General features: G+C 44.5%; 1 protein-coding gene across 1 annotated transcript; it reads left to right on the top strand.

Moving 5' to 3' along the window:
- The first annotated feature begins 671 nt into the window (after nucleotides 1–671).
- On the top strand, nucleotides 672–22,116 carry LOC310797585 (tetraspanin-8-like). The gene is made up of 9 exons (XM_083659965.1): nucleotides 672–859; nucleotides 3,283–3,339; nucleotides 6,364–6,483; nucleotides 6,610–6,684; nucleotides 8,157–8,252; nucleotides 11,135–11,230; nucleotides 15,612–15,644; nucleotides 15,737–15,820; nucleotides 20,455–22,116. The coding sequence occupies exons 1-9, from the start codon at nucleotides 800–802 to the stop codon at nucleotides 20,539–20,541; spliced, it is 708 nt and encodes a 235-aa protein (XP_083516091.1). The 5' UTR covers nucleotides 672–799; the 3' UTR covers nucleotides 20,542–22,116.
- Nucleotides 22,117–22,489: the final 373 nt, after the last annotated feature.

Below are 22,489 nucleotides of genomic sequence, written 5' to 3'. Positions count from 1 at the left end.
TAGAATAAAACAACATCAACAATACATACACCATGCACAGAAACTACAATCAACGAAGACATTACTCAGGACGTATAAAGACTATACTTTGATTAATAATGTGCGTGATATAGTTTTTCCACAAAGAATGTGCATGAAAGCTGGGAGAGCGCGAGATGAGAGAGACAGACAAACGTTACATTGTATTTGTCTGTCTCGCATTAAAACTACAGTAACAAGCCTGTTTTGAAAATGTAATGAGTAGAAAGTACAGATATTTGTGTTAAAATGTAAGGAGTAAAAGTAAAGAAGTTGCCCAAAAAAACAACTCAGTAAAGATACCTGAAAATCCTGCTTAAGTACAGTTTCAAAGTATTTGTACTTAGTTACATCCCATCTCCGGTTACTAACACGCGGTTGGCCTTGTGTAAACGATGAGCTGATATTCAGGTGATTTATCGTGTGATGCCTCTGGGCAGACGGGCCTCAGCTTGCTGCAGAAAAATCCTCTTGTAGAGGCTGCATGGCAGAGAGGGGGTGGAGTGTGTGTGTTGGGGGCGGGGGGGTACATACTGTATCTGCGTCCTCAGTCAACCCCTCTTCAAAAATGTGAAATATCCCTTTAAGCTGCTTGAGAGTCCATCTTGTGTGAAAGAGGTGGAAAACAGAAAACCATTCTATGTGCTGCAGCTCTACATCCTACACACACACATATAGTGAGTGTGCTTGTAGTTTGTCACAGCAGTCGACAAGAGCAGATTAGACTCTACTCACCGTTACACTTTGCATTCAAACCTAAGAGCCACTCATTAGACGGAAGATGGGGAAAATCAATGGATGCCTGAAGTGCCTTTTTATTTTCTTCAATGTTTTGTTTGGGGTAAGTGGGAACACTTTTTTATTCATGTTTTCTTTCAGTTTCTTTGCAAATCCAATAAGGCACACACTCTAGTAGCATGTAGCATGCATTGAGATAGTTAACTAATGATGGTAAAAAAAAACACATTTTGAGTATTTTGAGCTGCAGATGCACAGACTTCTGTAAGAACGGCGGGGGGGGGGGGGGGGGCAGTAGACTTTTTGGGGGGTGGAAAGTAGTTTGTTTGGTTCAGTGAAGTTTATTTGCAAATAAAGATACTAATAAAAACATGACATGACAAGTAAAAATTAGTCGCATGGAACTTTAAGAGCAAATTCACAAAAACACAATTCACACCAGTTCTTCATGTGGCATTAATTTAAGATTTTTCTTTCAACAGTTGTACCTTGTTATGTGTTTGGGCATAAGCATCTGGAGTTATGTTGGATGATTTGAAGAGGTATAAATATTACAATAGGAAATTGTCAAGTGGAGTAAAATGTGAAATTAAAAAAGACTCCTGACGTTTGAAGCGTTTTCCTAAACAGTCCAGTTTTCCGCTGGCTGAGTAAACAGGCTTCCTGAGCAGAGTTAACCCAAAACACACCGAGGATCAACTTAGAATACACTCAACCTAAACTTAACCTAAACCTAAAACTAAACTTATAGGGCTAACCTTAAGCCTCCAATTTCAGATTGAAGCCATTAGTTAAAGCCAACATTTTTCACCTTCACTATAGAAAAATGTTTTTCAGCTCCAGGGGTGTGTCTGTGCGCGCATGTGTGTGTGCGTGTGCGTGTGCGTGTGCGCGTGCGTGCGCACGTGTGTGTGTGTGTGTGTGTGTGTGTGTGCCCACACGGGGATGAGTAAAAAAATAAGTATATATATATATATATATATATATTATATCCTTTTGTTAAACTGTAACTGTGTTTTAAACTTTGTTAAACTGTAACTGTGTTTTAAACTTTACTGGAGTCTATTTTTGAGCCAGTAATCTACTGGTGACTTCACCTTGTGTGCCCACTGTGGGACTGTGTGTGTGTGTGTGTGTGTGTGTGTGTGTGTGTGTGTGTGTGTGTGTGTGTGTGTGTGTGTGTGTGTGTGTGTGTGTGTGTGTGTGTGTGTGTGTGTGTGTGTGTGTGCCCACGCACGCGCGTGCGTACATGTGTGTGTGTGTGTCTGTCGCAATGCTAAGAAGTAGAAAAATAGACTTTTATTAGAATGACATTTTACAGCAGTTGAGCACAATTTACAGCGGGAGGGTTATGGTTAGTAACCATGGTCTGCACTCTCTCGTGTTGTGTGTGAACTTGTCTCCTTTCAAAGGGAAATGAGACTAACCCTAACACACTGCAGCTGCCGCCAAACGTCCATTAACTCAAACAACAGCTGTGGTACCAGATTAGATTACTATAAATTAGATTACTTTATATTAGATTACATTACATCAGCCACTCTCAACCACTGGGCCGCGGCCCACTGCTGGGCCTCAGAACGCCATCTAGCGGGCCGTGGACGCATTGATACTGCCAAATTGTATCAAAATAATAATAATAACAACAACAACAATAGTATTAATAATATTACTACTAATACTACTACTACTAATAGTAATGTATTATTATTATTATTATTGCAAATTACAACACTAGTTATTTGTATATAGCTAAATGTGCACAAGGACGAAAAAACCATCCAATTCAAATGCACAATTCATTTTTCTCACAATTATCTGATTTCTTACGATCAGAAAGTGGGCCTTAAGTTAGCGAAGGTTTACAACTGCTGATCATTAGTTGAAACCTAAAAGGACAGAGGAATGGGGAGGGGCTGCTTTGAGAAAGATGTCCAACCCCAAACCTGTCTGCTTATTATTGGAGCCTGGACACCCTCTAGTGACCAAAAGCAAAAGTACAGTCAAGTACAGAATACAACCAGCACACACTGATGTCAATACAATGGAGCAGAAATTACTAAATTAGCACAGTTGAAATTCAACAGATTTGATCCTATTTAAGGTTTATAAATAAATGTTATTAAATAATAAAAAAAAAAAAACTGATATGTTCTAATTTGCTGGTGAAATGGTGAAAGTGGCTGGTAAGTTATCAGACCACACAAAAACGTTTCCTGTGGCTGGTAAGTTATCAGACCAGACAAAAACGTTTCCTGTGGCTTTTATTTTGTTAAATTGTTAATATTTGTGTCTCATCGATGTAATGATGTAAAGTTATTTGTAATCAAAGTAATAATCTAAGGTGATTTGAGATCAAAGTAATAATGTAAGTGATTTGTGATCAAAATAATAATGTAAGGTCTTTTGTGATCAAAAGTAATAATTTAAGGTATTTTGTGATCAAAGTGTAATTTAAGGTGTTTTGTGATCAAAGTAATAATGTAAGGTGATTTGTGATCAATGTAATGTTTTGTGTCTTGTCAGATCGTGGGCATTCTGCTGGTTGTGGGAGTGGTGAAGGCTGGCCCCTATGTTGAACAGGTGAGATGCACACGCATGCCCACATGTCAGCAGAGGGATCAGAGGTCAGGGAGGACATGTTAACCCTGTGATTGACATGAGAACATGCTAACAGACAGTACAGACAAGGAAGCAGGATTTCACATGCAGATGCAGCAATCTCCAATCGACGTCTGGGCCAGCTGGCTGGACACTTAACTTAACTTACATGAACTTAACTTGACCTAACTTTACTTAACATACACCTCTTAATAAACAGAATGGATATTATTAGTTCCTCTAAAGCAATGTCCCTTATGCTTTAACAAAGTTCAGCCCAGCCGTAGCAGTTTAAAGGCCTTCAGCCGGGAGCAACAACTGAAGATGGATGCCATTGTCCAGCAGAGAATACATAAAATTGGGTTAGCCTTAGCTTTAGGACAGAATAGGTAAATTTGGGTTAGCCTTAGCTTTAGGACAGAATACATAGCTTTGGGTTAGCATTAGCTTTAGGACAGAATAAGTAGCATTGGGTTAGCATTAGCTTTAGGGACAGAGCTTTGGGTTAGTGTTAGCTTTAGCGACAAAATCACAGACCTAAAAAATATGGATAGAGCTATCCCATTGATTTTGGTGTCCCATTTGGAGTTGATTCGTTGGCCGTCGCCATCTTGATTTTTTGTCAGCAGACGCCTAGTGGCCATTCGAGGAACTACCACTTTTCAATTAATTTCCGCGTCATCAGAGGGAAGCTGGGGGGTTTGGCCACTGGACAAAATACATAGCTTTGGGTTAGGATTAACTTTATGGACAGAATACGCAGCGTTGGGTTAGCATTAGCTTTAGGGACAGAATACATAGCTTTGGGTTAGCATTAGGAACAGAATATGCAGCTTTGGGTAAAAAGCTTCTCAGAAAGTAAACAGCCAAATTGAAGTCAGCTGTTTCGCTGCTTCAGAGAACAGTCTGATTAAAGCAGAGAAGCATATGGAAAGTGTCTGCTCAGAATTACTATGCTGTTACCTTCTAATAAAAGCTGTTAACAGCGACACATGTTACAGATTTATTTAGCCCTTTATTGTCAAATAAACCTTAAAGCTACCATAACCCTTTCTCAGTTTACTCGGGATAAGACACAGTCAGGACATTTCGGGGAAGGATTCGCTGCTCCTAAGCAGAGAGTTTTTCCACAGACAGGGAGGTAATTTGAGGTAATTTTTTGCTGCGTGTGGAGGGAAGTGGAGTCAGGCTGTAATGACCTGGCTCACTCTAGCTCCTTAATGGACAGCAGATGAAGAGGAAGGTTTCCACCGCTTGTTGTTTTGTTTTCTTTCAGAGCAGAAACGAGGAGGGGTCAAATACACCCAAACCAGCTAGCACGCGAACAGTCATTTACCACACATATCTTCAACTTTTACACTGAACTATGAACTCTACTGTTTACAATCTGAACTCTACTGTTCACAATCTGAACTCTACTGTTTACAATGTCAACTCTTCTGTTTACAATCTGAACTCTACTGTATACAATCTGAACTGGCCATCCAGAACCAGATCACTCCGCCAGGAACCACCTCTCACCCCACAGCGGTCTGAGCTGTGGCAGAGGAAAATAGCTCTGTGAAGTCCTCCTCATTAGTGAAAGTTGCATAACAGGGCAACTGAGTCTGTTTCCTCTCAATTCTGGAAATATTCTGACAGTTTGGCTCATTGATGAAGCAAGCTTCATTATTTCTAAATACTAAAAAGTTGCACTTTGCAGTTCCATGCAAAGGACACCTTTAGCTATTATATTTTACACATAAACCAACATGTGTTGCTGCTGGGCAGATGAGCCACAGCAGGGAGAGTTCCTCTGTTGGTTCTTTGTCCATCATGTGGTCTAGGAGCAGAAAACAAGAAGAGGTCAGACAACAGGCCTATTTCACAAACATGGCCGCCACCCCGGAATATGTTAATGCACACTTCTGTTAGCTCCACCAGCAGCAATTGTCCATTCTCTCGCCGTGATACAATAACAATCGGCTCAGTGTAAAAGCACTCAGGCATGTAGTGTGCATTTTTGTTCAAATTCAAAGAAGAAACAGTATTATTTATCGTTTCATGGGTTTCCTACCGAGGAAAAGTAAAAAAAATATAAGATGGATTTTTGCATAAGAACAAACGAGGCGGCAAGCGTTACCATGGTTACAGCTAATCTGCTAGCTATAGCTACCCAGGTCTCAAATAACTACAATCGCAGGCTATCAATGGAATAACTGCAGAAATTAACGTTGGAGGTCAAGTCTGAGACGAGACCGAGACCATTAAAATGTGGTCTTGAGACCGGTCTCGAGACCAAGACCAATTTTGAGTACTCCAACACTAATATACTGTACTATGTACTGACTCCTTTATATGTGTAGTTACTACTGTATCAATCTGGGAACCCAGAGTCTATTTTTATTTGAAAAATATACTCTGGGAGAGCCCTACCGTTTTTCCCGGCTTCCTGTACAGCGTGCCTCTCTTGCCACCGTCACTTCCTTTTCCGTGTCCGCACTCCACTGTTTACAATCTAAATAGCAACTTGCACCGTGACTTTAGAGTAATTTTCCACTGTTGTTGTAAGTATGTTGTTGCATACTGTTGTTGTATGCTGTTTTAACATTATTAGTGAATAGCCGAAATAGACGCGGAAAAGGAAAGCGGAAGTGATGGAAAAGCCACCGTCACTTCGTTTCGGCTATTTGCTAATAACGTTAATGCATAAACACACTGCATAGAAGACATCAACTTGTCTTACAACAACAGTGGAAAATTACTGGAAAGTCACGGTGCAAGTTGCTATTTAGAAACAGTGGAGCATGGACGCAGAAAAGGAAGTGACGATGGCAGGAGAGGCGCGCTGTACAGGAAGCCGGGAAAAAAGGTAGGGCTCTCCCAGTCTATTTTTCAAATAAAAATAGATTCTGGGTTCCCAGATTGCTACTGTATATACTGTAAGATGGACTCATTTATATGTGTACTTACTCCTGTATATGTGTACTTACTCCTGTGTTTCTTCTCATCCTCATTGCGATACAGCTGGATACAGTAGGATTTCCGCACGTCGGCTGGTTCTGGGTGTTCGCCATCGGCGTGCTGAGCGTCTCCGTCTTTGGAGTGGTTACAGGATGTCTAGAGAAGGAGCTGGTCCTCAAAGTGGTAAGTAGGCCTACGCCACAGATGGTACCAACAGGGATCTATAATACATTATGGTGTTCATTGATCAGGTGGATGACTGACAATTCATAATATTAATGAATATTAACATTGTTTGTGGTCGGGCAGTTTGCAGGCTTGATGGTGGTTGGACTGCTCATCATGTTGATTATTGGGATCATCATTGCTGCCTACAGAAATAAGGTATCTACAATATATATCTAAATATATATCTAAATATCTGTTTATCTATATATGTCTATTTTGGGTTTCAGTATACATGCTACAGCATGCGCTGGGACGCGTCATCAGTGATGTTGACTGGGGTCGTGGGGTGTTTCGGGTCTGACAACATCATACACCCTCGCCCAGTAGACCCAGCCGAGGCCGATTACGACCCGGACCCGCGTCCCAGAAGCAGCCGCTCACGGATCAGCCTTCCTACTCTGTCTGCAACGTTGCCCATATATTTAAATATATGTCTATCTAAATATCCAAATGTCTAAATATATCTGTCAATGTCTATTTGTTTATCTATTTACCAACCTACTTATTGATGATGATGAAGATGATGGCAGCGGGTGTTATTATGGATAGCACCACATTTCTTGCCAAGACCTGTCCTACTCTGCCTCTGAACGCCCTACTCTGCCTCTGATTGGCCTACCCTTATATTCTTACCCTAACCTTAAGCAATCATAATAATAATAATAATTCATTTATTTTATATATATATATATATATATATATATATATAGCGCTTTTCAATGACCCAAAGCCGCTTAGAGTAAGTCGACAGAAAACAAGAAAATAGAAAACAAGGAACAGGCAACAGATACGTGCAACAAGCAAACAGATACAAATAACAATTAAGATGTATTGACCTTATTCCTGGACTTACGTTTCCCATGATTCTCAGCGGTTGCCGGTTGTCGACTTCCTGTTTACATTTTTTTCACTAGCAAGGACGTGCGCGCCAAAGAACGTTTGGCTTATTTTATCCAAAATGGCTAAAAATAGTAACGTTGTGTGGTTGCATAACCGCGATATTTCACAAAAACGAGGTGAATGTCAATTCACTCGTACTGTACGGGCTTATTTTAGCCGAAATTGCTAAAAATAGTATGTGGTTGCATAGCGGCCGCTTTTGTTTTGAAGGCTAAACGTCCAAACCGGAACTCTTATTATTTGGTCATTGAACGTAGCTTTAGCGGTCTCTCTCTTTCAAGATTCAAGATATTGTCACTCCGTTGTACAATTATGCACGTATGAAATTATTGTGCTGGGGGGCTCCATTACAAGACATAGGTAGATACAAAGTCACAACAATTATTATGATTATTTTCAGTCTCTTTCGCTATGAACGGTCCTGGGTGGAAACAGGCAACCGACAGCTGGAAACAGGGAGGGAGGGTGTCATGGAAGCGCCCACAGTCTCACCAGGAAACTCGTGAATAGTCAGGGATATATGGAAAACAGATGGGAGGGAGCGTGAGGGAGGGACAATACTCATGCCTAAATCCAACCCAATCAGAGGAAGATTAGGGTGGGGCTTGCCAAGAAATGTGGTGCTCTCCATAATAATGCTGGTGGCAGTGATGTTAACACTAACGCTGCTTTCACTCTCTCACTCTCTCTGTCTCTCTCTCACTCTCTCTGTCTCTCTCTCATCACAGCTCAAGTCTGGTTTTGAGACCGGTGCCAGTCAATTTGCTGAGGCCTTTATGACAGACGAGAAATTCAAAGCCTCTCTCATCGAAAACCAGCAAATGGTATGTTTCAAGAACAAAATTAGTTATGGTGCATTTGAATTTAGTGGGGGTGCACTACTACACTAGTAGTGAAAGTGCAGGCTGACAACAGAAAAGAAAAATAGTGTAGGTGTTACGGTCCGGAGTCAGATGAATGAATGTAATGGGGGCTCATTGAATCCACAAGATTCTCAGCTTTCCATACCCAATTTAGGCAATTCCAAGACAGTTTAGTGACCCCATGCCGAAATATTCAAATGGAATATGCAAAAATAATACATTTACACTGCATGCAAAAAATGGCGTGTTTTTTGTGTGCCAAAAACTGCATGGGATTAGCATAAAGTGTAAAGGGGAGACTTTTCAAAACAGAGTTTACAAAGTGCTGTACATACATAAAAACAGTAGAGGGAGTCAAGTATCAAGTGTCAGTATAGAGCAAGATGTCAAGGGCAAATAACAAATATCAATATAAAAGACAACCCATAACCCATTCTCATTCAGACATCTTGAGGTGAAAGGTCAAGGGACCCCTTTCAAAATGGTCATACCAGTTTTTTCCCTTGCCAAAATTTCACGTAACGTTGGAGCGTTATTTAGCCCCCTTCCCGATGAGTTAGGTTAACATGATTGATACCAATGGATACCTCAGCTCTTCTAGTTTCACATGATCAGTATCTTAACTCTAGCATGGAAATGAGCCTGCTACAGAACACAGTAATATTGGCCGCTGATTCAAATTTCAACTGAGGGTCCAAAATATTAAACTGAGGGGTGCAATGCATGCTTTTGCACCCCCGGAGATCCGGGCCTGGCCGGCAAACTCTACTGTAAAGTAGCCTACTGTAAAGCAGCCTACTCCATTTAGCGTGAACTCATATTTATGTAGGCTGCTAAGCACACGTTCTTATAGAGCTCGTCACGTGACGTTTGTTGCCCCAGAAGTGAATTCCCCATTCATTTTCTCCATAGACATTTAGAAAAATCCTAATATAACGAGTTTTAAGACTTGAATCGAGCCAACCAGTCTTAGAGAATCGTGAGTGACCATAAAACATTTAACTTTCAGCAAACGATTCTCTGGAAGACTGGTTGGCTTGGTTCAAGCCTTAAAACTCTTTATATAGACCCCTTATACGACTACGTCACACTGACATCACGCAGCGTCGATGCGCAAGACGGAGGCAGAAAGACAGACAGCCCTGGCAAGTAGTTTTCCACTGGCTGGAAAACTAGACGAGCTAGACATGTCTTCGTGTTGTGCAGTGCGATGCCAGAATCTGAAAGCTATTGTAGCCGAGTATTCATGTCCGCCTATCCACACTTGGTTAATAAAATAATAAATGATAGAGCCAGGCTGTAACGTTATAACAAGCTTCTCCCCACATATCCTGTTCTACGGCAACTCAAGGGAACATACACAGCCTCGCACACACGCAATAGAACACAACACAACACTGAACAGTCTGTTACACTATCAACAAAGCAAGGACTAAAGTTTTACCGAATCCCGTCAACTCATACTGCTTTTAATGCTAACCGTAGGCATCTTTGGTTGCAAGCCGAAAGAGGAAATCATTAAAAATGCCTGACTTTGCAGTGCTCGCTCATTTCATATCAGGTAAGCTGTAGCTGTAGGCTGCTAGTAACAGCCACATCGCTCGGTTAGTTAACAACCAAGTAACATTAAATAATGTCATTATTGAGTTGATTGGAACGAGGACATCATTAAAAATGCCCGACTTTGTAGTGCTCATTTCATAATCAGGTAAGCTGCCTGTAGCTGTAGGCTGCTCAGCCACATCGCTCGGTTAGTTAACAACCAAGTTACGTTACATAATGTCATTATTGAGTTGTGTGCATTATCAACATAACAATATATCTTTGCAAGTTACAGAATAATTATCTACGCTATTCCCAGTTATAAAGGAATTCACGATATGTATTGCTGGCCACTCTAGGCTTGGCCAATTGACAGCGCCAGTGCGTATGGTATGGGTCTGTAAGACGTATCCCATTAACCAACGTTAATTTCGATGCATAACATTGCTTATCACTAGGCGATAAGCTGTGGTAGTAAGCCGAGAACTGCATTTTAAAACTAAAATCTAACTGTGTGTCGCAGATGGGCACAGAGCAGTCCTGACAGCCGGGCTTTTACACAGCTCTCTGTGTCTGTCAATGCTGGGCTCACGGCTTTTTGCCTACACGATGCGCGCGCAGCTCCAATGTTGACAGCTGTATAAGGGGTATATAAGGGTTTTTCAAAATGTCTATGGAGATAATGAATGGGGAATTCACTTCTGGGGCAAGAAACATCACATGACTGTTGAGCTCTATGGTGCAATGTGTACTATTTCTGCTGCTGAAGCATAATATGACTTTAGGCTGGATAGGACAAATGCAGGGGTAAGGACTATCTTTGTTAGCCCAGGAGCTAGCTTTGTTAGCCTGTGAGCTAGCTTTGTTACCCTGGGAGCTAGCTAGAATTATCATACTTTGAAGGTTTTTAGGGGGCCAAGCACTGCACCTGCTGGAACCCTGCTGGAACCCTATTATATCTGTTAGGATGATGATGATGATGATGATGATTATCATCCAATAATAATATGTGCAGCTCAGAAACCGTAGGTCCCAGAGCAACCACATTTGGCAGGTGGGTTCCTACCACCACCACCAGCACACCCATCCCCCTCACACCACCACACACACACACTACTCAGGCCATGTCACTCACCCGTTTTGGCCTATAACTTCTGAACCGTATCTGTACTGTATCTGTATCCATCCATATAGGCCACGGCCATTTCTGCCTAACTAGATTTTATGCCATTATTCTGCAAAACAGTTAATTTCTGTTACTCCTACAACTTTTGTACAATGTCCAATCTTTGTCCCTATAGAACAAATGCTGTGGAGTGACGGGTCCCAAGGACTGGGGCAGTGACATCCCCGCTTCATGTGCCTGCACTGGTAGTGGATGCATCAGCAAACCGACGGTTGGTTTTAGCTAACAGTTAGCCACTGCTAACTTATCAATATGTGCCTAGAATTCCTATAAAACTATGACTGTAGCGAAGCTTGTGGGCTTGCTGGGGGCGAAGCTTTTGGGCTTGCCTCGTGAAGTGTGCTGGATCGTAGATGAGGGCTCACGGGCCGTGATCGGTCAGAATCACAGAGATGGAGATGGGGACCGAGATGTCGGTCCTCGGACGCGGTTGAAGGAATACCACTCGTGACCTGGCTGGTTGTAAGGCAGTCGGTCACCAGGGCCTGGCTGGTTGTAAGATAGCCAGGATTCAGCTCGGGTTCGGATTTGGTCGTGGCAAGGGTAGGCATTATGAAGGTAGAGTAGTAGGAAGTAAGAATACCGGAAGTATATGGGATACCGGATAGTATATAGCGTCACAGAACACTTTGTTTATATCCCCACGTTTGTGATGTCACAACGTCCAGGGAGCTATGACATCATCGGTGTTATGTCTGACATCGCCGATGACCTCACAGGTGAACTCTATGCTATGACATCATCGGTGACCCGTAAAGTCCCGTCCGCCATCACAGTCAGCCTAGATCGCCTGACGTCGCCGATGACCTCACAGGTGAACTCTGACGTCATCATTGATGATGTCATCATCATTACATCGTTGGCGCGCCGGGTCGTGGGCATCGACTGCCCCAAGAACAGGCCTGACGGTTGGCCATTATGGACCCTTTTCTACAGCCGCTCCCAGATTCCTGTGGGGAATCTGTATTCTTCCAGAAATGGCCGGAATGGCCCTCCAGTCCCACCTGGTATAGGCAGGGCTTGGTTGATTATTTTGGCAGTGAGGGGGGCTGTGGTCCGCTTGGCCACCGGCCAGGTGTAGGTACGGGTCTACACGTAGTTGTCCAGTCCCGTACATCACAAGAGCCAAGATTTGGTGACTGTCCTCGTTGGCCAGGATGTGTGTGGGAGCTGGGGGTCTACCCAGCAACTGCTGTAGTGAGCTGTAGTGGCCTCTGGGGGCTTGAGTTTCCAGTTGAGGAAACTCAGCGGCGTGAGGTCAGCGCGGGAGCCGCTCAGGAGCCGGGGGTCTACCCAGCTACTGCGGTAGTGAGGAGCCTCTGGTTCTGGTGGCTTGAGTTTCCAGTTGAGGAACCTCAGCGGCGTGAGGTCAGCGCGAGAGCCGCTCAGGACCTGGGGGTCTACCCAGCTACTGCGGTAGTGAGGAGCCTCTGGTTCTGGTGGCTTGAGTTTCCAGTTGAGGAACCTCAGCGGCGTAGGGTCGGTGAGGAGGCAGTTTGTCTGCCCTCGTTGGAGGGAGGCCTCTGCCCCTAGTGCCTCGTTGGCCGCCCCGTGGAGCGCCGGTGTGGCATCCTCACTGAGGGCACCGAAGGTCGTACACTCCTCCGGCATGGGGGGAGCCGACCTGAGGCCACCATAACTTGGCTTCAACTCCTCGCTCTTATCCGCGGTCGTGTGGAGTCGGGGTGTCTCTGGCCAGCGATCTGGGCTGAGAAGAGGGAAGGGGGATCCGCAACCCCGACTGCTGGTGGTGAGTGCGGGAAGGGGCCTTCCCCGCGCAATGTCGACCACAACAGCTACCTGTGATTGCGGTGGCTCGTCCTCCCAATCTTCCCAGGCCCGCAGCAGTGTCTCAGGTAGGACTGGATCATCCCAGCCTGGTTCCCATTTCCATAGGTGCTGTATGAGCAGGACAAGATGGATCCTCCCGAACTGATGGAGGGGCAAATTCCTCGGGAGGGATTCCTGCTGCAGGGCGGTGATGGGGTGAGGTTGCTCGCCTAGACCAAGGTTCGGTTCCGTAAAGGCTCTCTTGGTGCAATAGGTCTGCTCTGGGCAAATTGCCGGCGAGACGATGAGGGAGACGGCCACCCCGTGAAGCATCTGGGGCTCCTGCCTCGCCGTCCGCAAAGGCATGTCCACTTGCTCCACTTGCTCGGACTTGTTGGCCTCCCTAGAGGCCTTGGCTGGAGTTGTCTCCATGAGCCCGGGCAGGGCCAGGAGGTGAATTCTGGGAATAGGTAGTTGAGATGGCTGGTCCCGTCCTCTGGGGGGGTCCCAGCTGTTGTGTCCAGCTATCTTGTGGGAATGATTGACGCCGGCCGGCTGACTGTGCCCCGTGTTGTTGGTCCCAACGTTCGCCGTGCCTACCTGAGTGTGGGGTGTCCCAGTGGCGGGCTCAGCCGCCCCGTTGCACTGCATTGCATGCTCAGGGTTGGCAACCTTTGTCGGCGGACGTGTCCTAGGTGGGAGTGTTGGTGGCATTGGCACTGGAACAGTGGGTTCCGAAGTTTGGGTCGTTGGCTCTGGAGCCACCGTGCTGACCTGACCCTGGTCGTGGGGGGTGCGAGGCATGGGTGAAACTGCCGGGTCCCCGGCAAGCAGACGGGCGCGAGGCCAGGCCGCTACGTGCTTCTGCTCGACTTGCAGCCGGGCACGAACCCGGGCCTCGTCCAGCGCCAGCTCAGCTTGCCCCAGGCGGCGGGTGATCCGCTCTCTAGCTTGGAGGGCCTCCTCTTGGGCCTGTTCTTGCTCTTCTTGGACCCGTTTTTGGGCCCGCTGAGCCTCTGCTTGGACCCGTTGCGCCTCAGCGTGGGCCTGTTCTTGGGCCCGTTGCGCCGCTCTGGTTTGCTCGTTCAGCCGGTGGTACTCCTCATCAGCTTCCTCTTCCTCCGCGTGTTGGCGGCGGAGGCTCTCGGTCACCAATAGTGCCTTGTATTCCTCGTAAGCTGCCGCTTGGGCTGAGGAGGAGGAGTGGGCGCGTACGGTTGACCGTGAGCTGGCGCTAGAGTATCGTGATGCGCTATGGTGGGAGCGGTGACTGCTAGCGCTATGATGGTGAGAGTGACTGGGGCTCCTCGACCGAGGCTCTGCTCGGGAAGAGGGCCGGACCCCTTGGTACCGGGCTGACCCATACCGGCCTGGGGTCTCCGGGTCATAGGCGAGGACCTGGGCCGAAAATATTCCGTCATGATGGCTTGTGCCCTGATGATGGTGACTCCTGCGCCCGCTGGGGCTGCAGGATACATTCTGTCTACACTCTGTCGTCATAGGTCAAACCTCCATGACCTGACCTGTCCGGACTTGACTGGTGGTAAACTTGATGGGACCTGCCAGTGCGTTGGGATTCCTTGAAGTATTCAGTGATGTCCCGGTTGGTCTCCCTTTGGCGCGCGATCGTAGCGTCGAACTTAGCCTTTTCTCGAGCTAGATCGGCCCTGCATGGACTGCCTGAGCAGGGAGTCTGTTTTCCTGGTGGCTGCGGATGAGCTCCTGCCCCGATCTGATCGTCTGGTGGGAGTGTAGGGGGGGCACCTGAGTACTACTCCTGCTGTATCCAGATTCGATCTGGTGGGGAAAGGATTGCTCCTCTGGTCGGCGAGGTGCCGTGGCCAGAGCGAGCTCACCTGACTCCTGTTCCATCTCTGAGCGTCGCAAGTCCTCTGATCCGGCTCGGAGGACCAATTTGTAGCGAAGCTTGTGGGCTTGCTGGGGGCGAAGCTTTTGGGCTTGCCTCGTGAAGTGTGCTGGATCGTAGATGAGGGCTCACGGGCCGTGATCGGTCAGAATCACAGAGATGGAGATGGGGACCGAGATGTCGGTCCTCGGACGCGGTTGAAGGAATACCACTCGTGACCTGGCTGGTTGTAAGGCAGTCGGTCACCAGGGCCTGGCTGGTTGTAAGATAGCCAGGATTCAGCTCGGGTTCGGATTTGGTCGTGGCAAGGGTAGGCATTATGAAGGTAGAGTAGTAGGAAGTAAGAATACCGGAAGTATATGGGATACCGGATAGTATATAGCGTCACAGAACACTTTGTTTATATCCCCGCATTTTGTGATGTCACAACGTCCAGGGAGCTATGACATCATCGGTCTGACATCGCCGATTACCTCACAGGTGAACTCCATGCTATGACATCATCGGTGACCCGTAAAGTCCCGTCCGCCATCACAGTCAGCCTAGATCGCCTGACGTCGCCGATGACCTCACAGGTGAACTCTGACGTCATCATTGATGATGTCATCATCATTACGTCGTTGGTGCGCCGGCTCGTGGGCATCGACTGCCCCAAGAACAGGCCTGACGGTGGGCCATTATGGACCCTTTTCTACAATGACAAAAGGTGCTTTCACACCAAACAGTTTGCATTCGCACTGTCAATAGAAGTTGCAAGTTTCAACTCATTGCGTTGCGAATCATTGGTGTGAACTGGGCTTAACAGCGTTTTTAGTTGCAGTCAGTTAAAAAGGTAATTCTCTCCTGAATCTGATTTTCCTATCAGCTTTCCGTTGACTCAGCAGCAGAGCATCTTTTCAAATTAAAAGTTTCAAAGTTGTCATGGTGACCATGTTTTCTCCATGTTTCCTTACAGGGAATGACAGGTCCAGACAAAGTCTATCTATTGGTAAGCAATCAATCAATCATCCAACCAATACAAAAAAAAAGATCAATCAGTGATGTTGTTAACTAATTATCCCTCCTCTGTCTCCTCTCTAGTCATGCGGCGGACTCTTATTTTCATTCTTTGACTTTTTCTTTAAAATCGGGATGGGCTTCTTCTTTGGATTTGCTGTCACCGCAGTAAGCTAGAACATCCATCATATTTGTGTGTGTGTGTGTGTGTGTGTGTGTGTGTGTGTGTGTGTGTGTGTGTGTGTGTGTGTGTGTGTGTGTGTGTGTGTGTGTGTATAGCGGCGACATGGTGCTATATTATAGCCCAAAGTGTTTCACATAAAAAGAAGAATTAAAAACAGAGAGGAAAATATGAGACATACAAAGCTAATCAATTAAAGTACAGGTTAAGATAAATTAAATTAAATGGATGAAAACAACATACAACATACATAAAATATAGCAATATAAAATACTATGATAGAATAAAATATCAGGGGGACAAATCTAAGAATGAATGGATAAAAAGGTAAGACCATGGACATAAAATAAACGTAATTAAATGCCAGATTAAAAAGTTCTTAAAAAAACCTCTTCATAAAAAATACAGAGCGAACTATTGTGAGATCTAGACGAGCATTCCACAGTTCAGAAGGTAACAGTACGAAGTTGACTTGTAATAAAAACCTGTTTACGCATTTCTGCATCTTTCTGAGTTAAAGACCCCGGCAAGCAAAATGCACCAAAACCTTCCAACTATATAATTTAGGATCTTATGTGGCTAACTGTAAGCCTCAAAAAGTACTAGACATTAGTTTCAACCCAAATCCTAAATATTGCCATTTCACTGTTTTCACTGCTTTTTGAGGCTGGGGTTGAAGTGGGCAGTACTTTCGGCTATTATCTTCCATTTTTGTGTCATAAAACATTGAACGAATGATAAAGCAGCTCTCAGTTGCCTGTCAAAACCTGAGATTTAAAAAAATTGATTCCTGGTCGAACACACACATTTTTATAAAACATTAGGGTTCGACATTAGGTTTAAGCAAGTACAACAATTTGGTTAGGGTTAGGGTTTGGTTATGGTCATGGTTAGATGAGAAACCCCTAATCTTAACCACATCTTGGAAATGTTGGTCCAGGGGACAACTGTTAGGTTACTTGGCCTTAGCCTTACTTCCTGTTCCTGACCAACCAAGGACCCTAAAAAAGAAGGATAGGTCATCACTCACGTCACAGCTTTCAAGTTTTGCATAGGGGCCAGGCTGTGGGGCCATCATATCTGCGTTGTTTCACCTTTGGTTGACAAATGCTTCCAACGCTGTGAGGTGAGCGATGTCCGGTGTTGGGGGTAACACGTTACTAAGTTACACGTTAGCTGACTGTAACACGTTACTAAGTTACGCGTTAGCTGACTGTAACGTGTTACAAAGTAATGCGTTATTGTAATCACATTACATTTGTCAGAGTAGTGTAAGGCATTACAGTCCCTAAATCCAGTAATCACATTACAGTTACTAATCAAACACTCAAGTCGTTACTTGCGTTACATAAGTTCTTCCATTTTCAGGATCGGGTTTGAATCTGCAGGATTATAGAGAAAACATCGTGGTTTCATTCACTCGATTGCGCAACACAACAGCTGACAACAGCTCACGTCTTTTGTGTGGCTAGAATGGGTGGGCTGGGGGAAGGGGAGGAGTAACGATTGGTTAGGTTTTAGGCATGATGAGTGACGATTCGTTGGTTCACCCGTCTGTGTCCCTTCAGCCGATCCATTCTTGTAGTATAACTTCCCGAAACTACTACGTGTCCGTAATGCCTCAAACATAGAGCATTGTAAACACATTTCCATAGCAACTTATGCTTCACACTTAACCTGATCCGCAGCAGGTTAAGTTGCAAGGATAAGATTAGACCTTAAAAGGCACCGCCCACGAACCAATCGAATCAGCAGTTTGGAAAAATGGCCAACCCCTTTCTGGACGAGTTTCCCATCGAGGAAGGAGCACAAATTGTAAGGGGGGCTTTGAGGAGAGAAAGAGTGTTTCGCGACCGGCAGTTATCCATTTGATCATTCAGGGAAAAAAAAGGCTCCTGTTGAATTAATCAAGGGCTACTGTAAAGCCTTGCACTTGTTGCAGGCTACATTTACATTAAGCCCTACTTACCACTTTGGAATATGTTTTTATATATTCACTTTTGTGCTCTCAAGTAGCCTATATGTTGTTTGACCCCCGCCGATCGATTGCAGCTGAATAGTGAGTGGAGAAATATCACTAAATCGGCATAAAAAGGTTACATAAACATCTTCAAAGCGCACAGTGCCATGTGCGCAACAGAGCTGAGACTGACGTTGGGTTGGAATTGAAATGGTCATACATGCTAGAATAGCCTACTACATCTAAGCAATTTAATATGGGATCGCCTGCACACAGATTATTCATATCTAGGCTACTCCTGCATTTTGCAGCTGCAACTGTGTTGCTTTTGGCCTGTATGATGTGATTGAACTTCATATTTCCAGCATCATTATATGAAATATGGAGATATACGACTCTGCTGACAATAGCCTATATACTGTATGTGACCACAAAATAGGCAATTTTTTTATAAATGAAATCTATGCCCGCACGTACCGTGTCGATTCAGTTCAGAAGCATTTTTTTATTTTATTATCATTCTTTTTTTTTATTGATTAGCCTATAGGAATTATTCAATCAGTGCGACTAAACACATCATGAGATCATTATTATTCATTGAGCCTAAATGGTCTATACATACAGATTTTGGACTGAGATAGATTACACATTGCTTCCACAAAAGACATGCCGGTTTTATTGAGTATATTGAGAGGGTGAATCGAGCTGCTGTAGATAGCCTACGTGGAGGCAGAAACCGCTCTTCAAAGAAATTACTGGTGTGGATAAAAGTGGTAACTTTAGACAATCATTCAGGAACAGACTAATAATATCCAACGCGGATTTTTATTTGCGGTTTCAATGAACGAGGAAATAGGCGTGTCTGGCGCTGTAGAAGTTGGAGCAGTCCATATTGCATTGTGATTGGCAGTTGTTAAAAACCACGCCTCTTTTGCAGCCCCAACTCCAGTGCACGGGCATTTTCATGTGCACAAGCTCTCGGCTTGATTAGAAAAACCTGGTTCCACTAAACGAGTGGCAACCGAGGTTCGTGGTACAAGTTAACTACAATCGAGCTGATCGATCAAGGGACAGATCCTGGATCTTCTTATAGAACATTCGTGGTATAGGGCTCTGGCCAAAATGGCAGCATCTAAAAACAACAACAGCACCACCAACAACAACAACACAACAACAACAAAACAACACATAAGCAAAGCACAAATACAGACAGGAATATTAAAGGCAACGTGGTACAAGATAGATTAAAGAGACATGATTAAAAGAGATGATTTGAATTGTTGCAGGAAAGGACAGGAGTGTGATGGTAAAGTGCAAACTTTGCTCAGGCCAGAATTTATCCACCGCTGTGCACACGACAAATCTCCCCAAACACCGGAAGGCCACATGCTAACAAAACAAAAAGCTGGCAGAGTCACTGACTCCACGCTGACCGCTCAACATGTGTAGCAGCAGATAAGGTGAAAGGCAGAGATAAACAGGCTTGTTGCATTGTCAGAGGAAATGTTGCCAGAGTCAGATATTTCTATGGTGAAGGCTGTAAGTGATTCACATTATTTTTCTGGATATAGCTGCAGTACAGACACTTTATTTTGTGTTGATGGCAGAGCGCATGGCGCTTCATGTTGGACCCGGGGAGAATAATAAATCCTGTCGTCTCGTGTGGAGTCATCCAAAGTTGGAGTTGTCTCCATTTCAGAAACAAAGATCTTGTGTATCTCCTCATTAGGATAGGGATTATCCGATTTATGCTGATATGTGGGCATATGTAGCGTAAGGTCATGTTGTTAACTGACAATGCATCTCAGTCAATGTTTAGGAGTAACGCTAAATTAATGTAACAAGTAGTGTAACGAATTACTTGCTCCAGGGAGTAATTAAGTAAGGCATTACTTTTTTAAAGTAATGTGTAATATATTACTTTTTTGAGTAACGACCCCCAACACGGGCGATGTCATCCTTCTTTTTAGGGTCCTTGTTGCTGACAATAAACTTGAGTCCAAACTGTTCCCTAGCAACACAATTCTGGTGAAACTGTCCATAGAGAGCTAAAGTCACGCCCCCTCCGGTCGGGCCCTACATGCACCAACGATGCATGTACAAACATGAGCAGTGGTGAACGCTGAACTTAACAAGTCAAAAAAGTTGCAGTTTGTCATAAAACTGTTGCACTATAACCTATAAATTAGAAAGATTACACTCAACCAGGCACCTAAGTGATGTCATAACTTCCCCCCCAGGTCGTGTTGGTGTGGCGTATATAGTGCGAGACGAGAGATGTAGTTGATTGAGCGATTTCATACAAAACTAAACGTTATGTACGTAGATGAGGCAGCTGGCCGACCAATAGGAGCCGTAGCTCTGTGGGAAACCCCTGGTCTCACGCTAGCTGCTTTCTTGCTCCAAAATAACCAAGATGGCGACAGTCAAAATGCCAAACTGAGGCTTCAAAACGGTCCACACACCAGCGGGTGACGTCACGGAAGCTATGTACATATTTGTATACAGTCTCTGTAAATTAGCATGTGCTGCCCTCTGCAGGGCTAAAGGCATGTAATGACAGTAAGACAGACACCGCCCTCAAGTCAACACTGTCTGTCTGTCTCTGTCTGCCTGTCTGATTACATCTCTGATGACCTGTCTGTCTGTCTACCTTTCTAGCTGCTGGGCCTGCTGGTGTCTCTGTTGATGATCTTCCAGGTGCGACGTTACGATGGGATGGGAGGACAGTCCATCGCCATGAAGTAACGTCAGGGGTCATGACATCATCAGGGGTCAAACCATCAAACAACTCCTCTTTGTAACATTGTAACAGCATTTCTGCTTTAGTATCCACTCTATGCACTCTAACTCTATGCACTGCCATATGCATTACATACATGACATGACATTAAACATGACATAACATAACATTACATGACATGGCATGATATTAAATGACATGACATGACATGACATATAATGTAATGCACTGCCTCGTAGCACCTTAGTAGTTTTACCTGTTTCAAAGCACCGTTTGTGGCAACAGTAAGGTATGGTGTCCACAGAAAGCTTTTTCTGAGCTGCCAGCGCCTTTCTGCAATTCATTCTCTATGGTACAGACGTGCTATTGGAGCGTTCCTCTTCCCAGCACCACGCCTGGTCTTTAGCGTTCTCAGTGGCTAGTGTTTTTAACTTTGAGGAGCACTGCTCATCAATGTCACTTTTTCCGACCGACCAAGCAGAATTGAGGAAGAAGCGGGACTAAAAAATATCAATAAACATGGCGGAGGAGAGGCTCCGGGGGAGAATTATTAATTGTATTATCTTGTATGCTAGCTAGCTAACGTTATCTACTAGCTACCGAGCAGGTGTGTAGTGCTATCTGGAGAACTGGGGGAGCGCACCTATATGAGGAACAACCCCCCCTCTATTTTACTATTGTAAAAACAAACCCTTGGAGAAGAAGTGTGGGAGCTCCGCTCCCCTGCGCTCCCACAGTACTACAGCTCTGCTACCGAGTCAGCTCTGTGCGCTGTCTGTGCACGTTGGAAGCGTTCTGGGCATGATATCCAAAACCAAAGGCAAAAAATGCTGTCTATGGTTGTCCAAGTGTTTTTCTTTGGCTGCTATTTCAGTGAGTTTTGGTTGTAGAGTGATCAGACTAATACCATTGAAATCTGTGGAGTCTCCGCTTTATTTTAAAATCTTGTTCACGGACCAATAGCAGGTGGAGCTGCGGCTCTAGGAAACCACCATCTCACGTGAGCTGTGCAAAGACTCAACCCATTCACTCTGCTGACGACAAATCAAGATGGTGACAGCCAACGTTTCAACTCCAAATGGGAGACCAAGATGAATGGGATAGCTCTGTTCATTATTTAGGTCAGTGGTGCAAACACAGAAAAAAATCCAACCATCACTGTGACCACAGTACTTTTGCAGCAATAGTGTATTTCGAAACAGGTAACATCTGTAGCTTTAATGCACTTACTCCCATTGTTCTCTCCTGACTAGCACCTTGCATCTGTTGTATTAAATCTAATATGTACTGTACATCGCTTTGGATGAAGATGTGTGCCAAGTGTCAAATTGTAATTACATAGACACAAATGAGAGAAAACAGGTGAGAGAGAGGAGAGAGGGACAGAGAGAAAGGGGGGAGAAACCAAAGCTTTGTTCTTTCAGCACTATTCTAGAAAATATTCATTGAATGAAAATGTATCTTTTATTGTTTGTATTGTTGTGATTTATATCTTTTCAGTGTTATTTGATTGTATGCAGATAATAGTTTCTAGTCTGTTACCGTCTGTGTGTTTTGGTTAAATAAAGTTTTGAAATGTATTCTGGAATCAGCGGGTTAATCACATTCTGACAACAAACCAACATGTCTGCCTTCAGGGTTTGTCAATCAGTCAATCTAAAAGTTTATAAGACACTATCAACCAATCGAATCAGAAACAATGGGACCAACACACACACACACACACACACACACACACACACACACACACACACAGGCTCCTACTGGATGATCTGAGGTCAGTCAGTGGCTCTTAGGGAACAGAGGGGAACAAAGATCATAAAATACGACAGAACTTTGTAAAGTCATTCATTTATACTGGAAATAAACTACAACACCCACAAGTTATCTGTCTCTCTGTTTTGTAATGTCACAACTCTGCTTTAATCTGCTCCCATGACGACGGAAGAAGAA

Source organism: Poromitra crassiceps (assembly GCF_964638095.1).
Source record: "Poromitra crassiceps genome assembly, chromosome: 2".
Classification (NCBI taxonomy): domain Eukaryota; kingdom Metazoa; phylum Chordata; class Actinopteri; order Beryciformes; family Melamphaidae; genus Poromitra; species Poromitra crassiceps.
Note: the sequence above shows the minus strand (reverse complement) of the source record. Positions and strands in the feature narration are given on the sequence as shown.